The 2586-nt window shown below is 71.0% G+C and overlaps 1 protein-coding gene across 1 annotated transcript in view; it reads right to left on the reverse strand.

Annotated features, from left to right (window-relative positions):
- Window positions 1-6: 6 nt before the first annotated feature.
- The window catches only part of PTPN23 (protein tyrosine phosphatase, non-receptor type 23), a 14734-nt gene continuing 12154 nt past the window's right edge, over window positions 7-2586 (reverse strand). Inside the window, exons 20-25 of the mRNA XM_026089718.1 lie at window positions 1895-2581; window positions 1295-1479; window positions 1094-1198; window positions 856-994; window positions 657-770; window positions 7-552 (exon numbers count right to left, since the gene is read on the reverse strand). Coding sequence (XP_025945503.1) covers window positions 13-552; window positions 657-770; window positions 856-994; window positions 1094-1198; window positions 1295-1479; window positions 1895-2581 — 1770 coding nt within the window. The 3' untranslated portion in view covers window positions 7-12. The remainder of the gene's footprint in view (window positions 553-656; window positions 771-855; window positions 995-1093; window positions 1199-1294; window positions 1480-1894; window positions 2582-2586) is intronic.

Genomic DNA, 2586 nt, shown 5'->3' on the forward strand with positions numbered 1-2586 from the left:
ACCACCTGCCCCCTACGTCTTGTTGAGCGTCCAGAGCGGGTCGAGCATGCTGAGGGGGTCGTCGCTGGGCCGGGGCCCCCGCAAGCCCTCGCCCGGCTGCGCCTGCAGGAAGTTCTGCTTGTTCATGCGCTGCTTGCCCTTGAGGGAGGCGTCCAGGGTGAAGGCCTCGGGCGTGAGGGAGGCCAGGAGCTCCAGCGAGGAAGAGGAAGGGGCCGCGGGGGGCGCCGCCGGCTCACCCGGGGGCGCCTCCGGGAGCTCCTCCACGTGGTTGCTGCTCTCGGCGTCACCAACCGGCTCAGGGACGGGCGGCCCYGGTGGGGGTGGCTCAGGGACAGGGGGGCCGACGCCATCCGTGGCACCGTCCKGAGGCGCCGGCGTCACCTCCGCGTCCACGAGCTCAGGCGCCGGGACAGGCTCCGGCGTCCAGCTCCCGCCGAGCTCCGCGCTGAGCCCCGCGGGCTTGATGCTCAGCTTGGCGATGGTGGCCTGGATGGAGCTGAYGGGCATGTCCCCACCCAGGACCAGGTCCTGGGGGTCCTGGTGGAAGTAGAGCTGCAAGARAGAGGTGCCCGTGAGCGGGGTGGGGGTGCAGAGGCCCCCCAGCCCCACTGGGGCAGCCCCCCGCGGGGGCAGGACCCACCACCCACCGCACCCACCTTGGGGGAGGCACTGTTGGGGGGCTTGCTGGCGGCCGGCGTGCCGACGCCGTGGCGGTGCAGCACCTGCTCGGCGTGCTGCAGGACGGCCTCGTAGCAGAACTTGAGGTGGAGCTGCGGGGCAGGAGAGCAGGGTGAGCGCCCGGGCCGCCCCCACCGCCGCCACCCTCCTCGCACCCCGCTCCCGGCCCCGTTTTACCTTCTCCTGCAGCATGTGCTTCCGCTGCTGCCGCATCCGCTTCACCAGCTGGGCCAAGTGAGGGATGCCGTTGCCGGCCTCCACCTCCTGCATGGCTGCGTAGAGCAGGCAGAAGGCTCCGGTGCGGCCCACGCCGGAGCTGCGGGGAGAGCGGCGGGTGGCCGGAGGGGCCCTGCAGGGTGCAGAGCCCCCCCCCCCCTCCCTCCCCGGCCCGTGCCGAGCCCCTGGCCCCGCTCACCTGCAGTGCACCACCACGGGGGTGTGGAGCGGGCGCTGGTGCAGGTAGTGTCCGTGCACCTCCTGGATGAAGCGGAGGAGGCTCCCYTTGCTGTCGGGCAGGCCCCTGTGCGGGAGGAGGGTCACTGGGGAGGGGGGTCCCCATCCCAAGTACCCTCCCCCCCCCAATCCCCACCCTGTCCCCGTGCCCCTGTTGCCATACAGCTCCGGCCAGGAGGTGAACTGCAGGTGGATGACGGTGCGCTTGAGGCTCTGGTCGCGGTACTGCAGYGTGATCATCCGCTCCACGTGGGTGGGGGTGGCCTTGAGGCTGGTGAGGACGAGGGTGATGGGTCCCTGCACCATGGGCTGGCCCCGCTCCGGCGGGAAGTACCGCAGCACCTTTTGCTGCGGGGACAGGATGGGGAAAGCGGTCGGGAGCCGACGTGGGGCAGGACACCCATGACAGCCCCATGTCCCCCCCTCCACGCTGGGGCAGCATCTCCAGCCACCAAGGGGCTGCGTGGGGACACTCCACCCCAAACCATCCCTYCCCAGCCTCACCCAGCCCCTGCCAGGGCCTGGAGCTGCAGCAGGGAGAGGAAGAGCCAGCCAGGCTTTGCTGCCCCTCACCCTGTGGCCACCAAGAGCAGGACTCAGCACCCTGGGACACCTCACCTGGCCGCGTGGGGAGAGCGCGATGGGCACCRAGAGGGACGGGGAATCTCCCTCCACCTCCTTCAGGGTGGTGGAGAGCTCCAACCCAGGGCCCGTGCGCGAGCCRAGTGCCCTCGCGGCACCGGAAAGGCAGGGAAGCGCCTACCTTGTCCAGCTCCTGCTCCGACACCAGCATGACGACCACGGAGACCTTCTGCTCGTAGATCATGAGCCAGAAGTCGGCAGCCGTGCCRAGCAGCGGGGCCTGTGTGGCAATGATGGTGGGGCAGTAGGGCGACAGGTCCTCCACCCGGCTGGCGTTGATGTAGTCGTCCTTGCCCGAGTGGAGGACGACGCGGTTCCTGTCGTAGGGCATGATGTCCTGGTGGCGGTTCTTCATGGAGTAGCAGCGGGCGATGGCGATGGAGAGCTGCCGGGCGTCCCTCTCCTGGGCGTCCTGCAGCTCCTTCCAGATGGCGTCGAGCTCGGTGGTGCCGCCGGGCCCCGGGCGCTCCAGGCGCTCCACCAAGCCCYGGAAGCGGTCCAGCTCCGCCAGCAGCCGCAGGACGCGCTCGGGTTTCTCGTAGGGGTCGTTCTCGATGAGCTGCACYGCCTTGGGCTTCTGGCCCTCCTTGGCGTCGGCCTTGGTGGGCTGCAGCAGGGGCTGGCTGACRGCCGCCTTGGAGCCGCCGTGCTGGCTCTCGGGGCTGGAGGAGAGGAGGTCGTCGGTGGAGGAGCTCTGCCGCTGGAAGGGGGCCTCGCCGGGGCCCTGGGCGAGCGGGGCCGAGCCGGGCGTCAGCGAGGGCGGAGGTCTCTGCGGCAACGCGCCGGAGCCGGGCACCAGAGCCGGCGGCTGCA

The sequence above is a fragment of the Apteryx rowi genome, unplaced genomic scaffold (genome assembly GCF_003343035.1).
Source record: "Apteryx rowi isolate R43461 unplaced genomic scaffold, aptRow1 scaffold_83, whole genome shotgun sequence".
NCBI classification, from domain to species: Eukaryota; Metazoa; Chordata; class Aves; order Apterygiformes; family Apterygidae; genus Apteryx; species Apteryx rowi.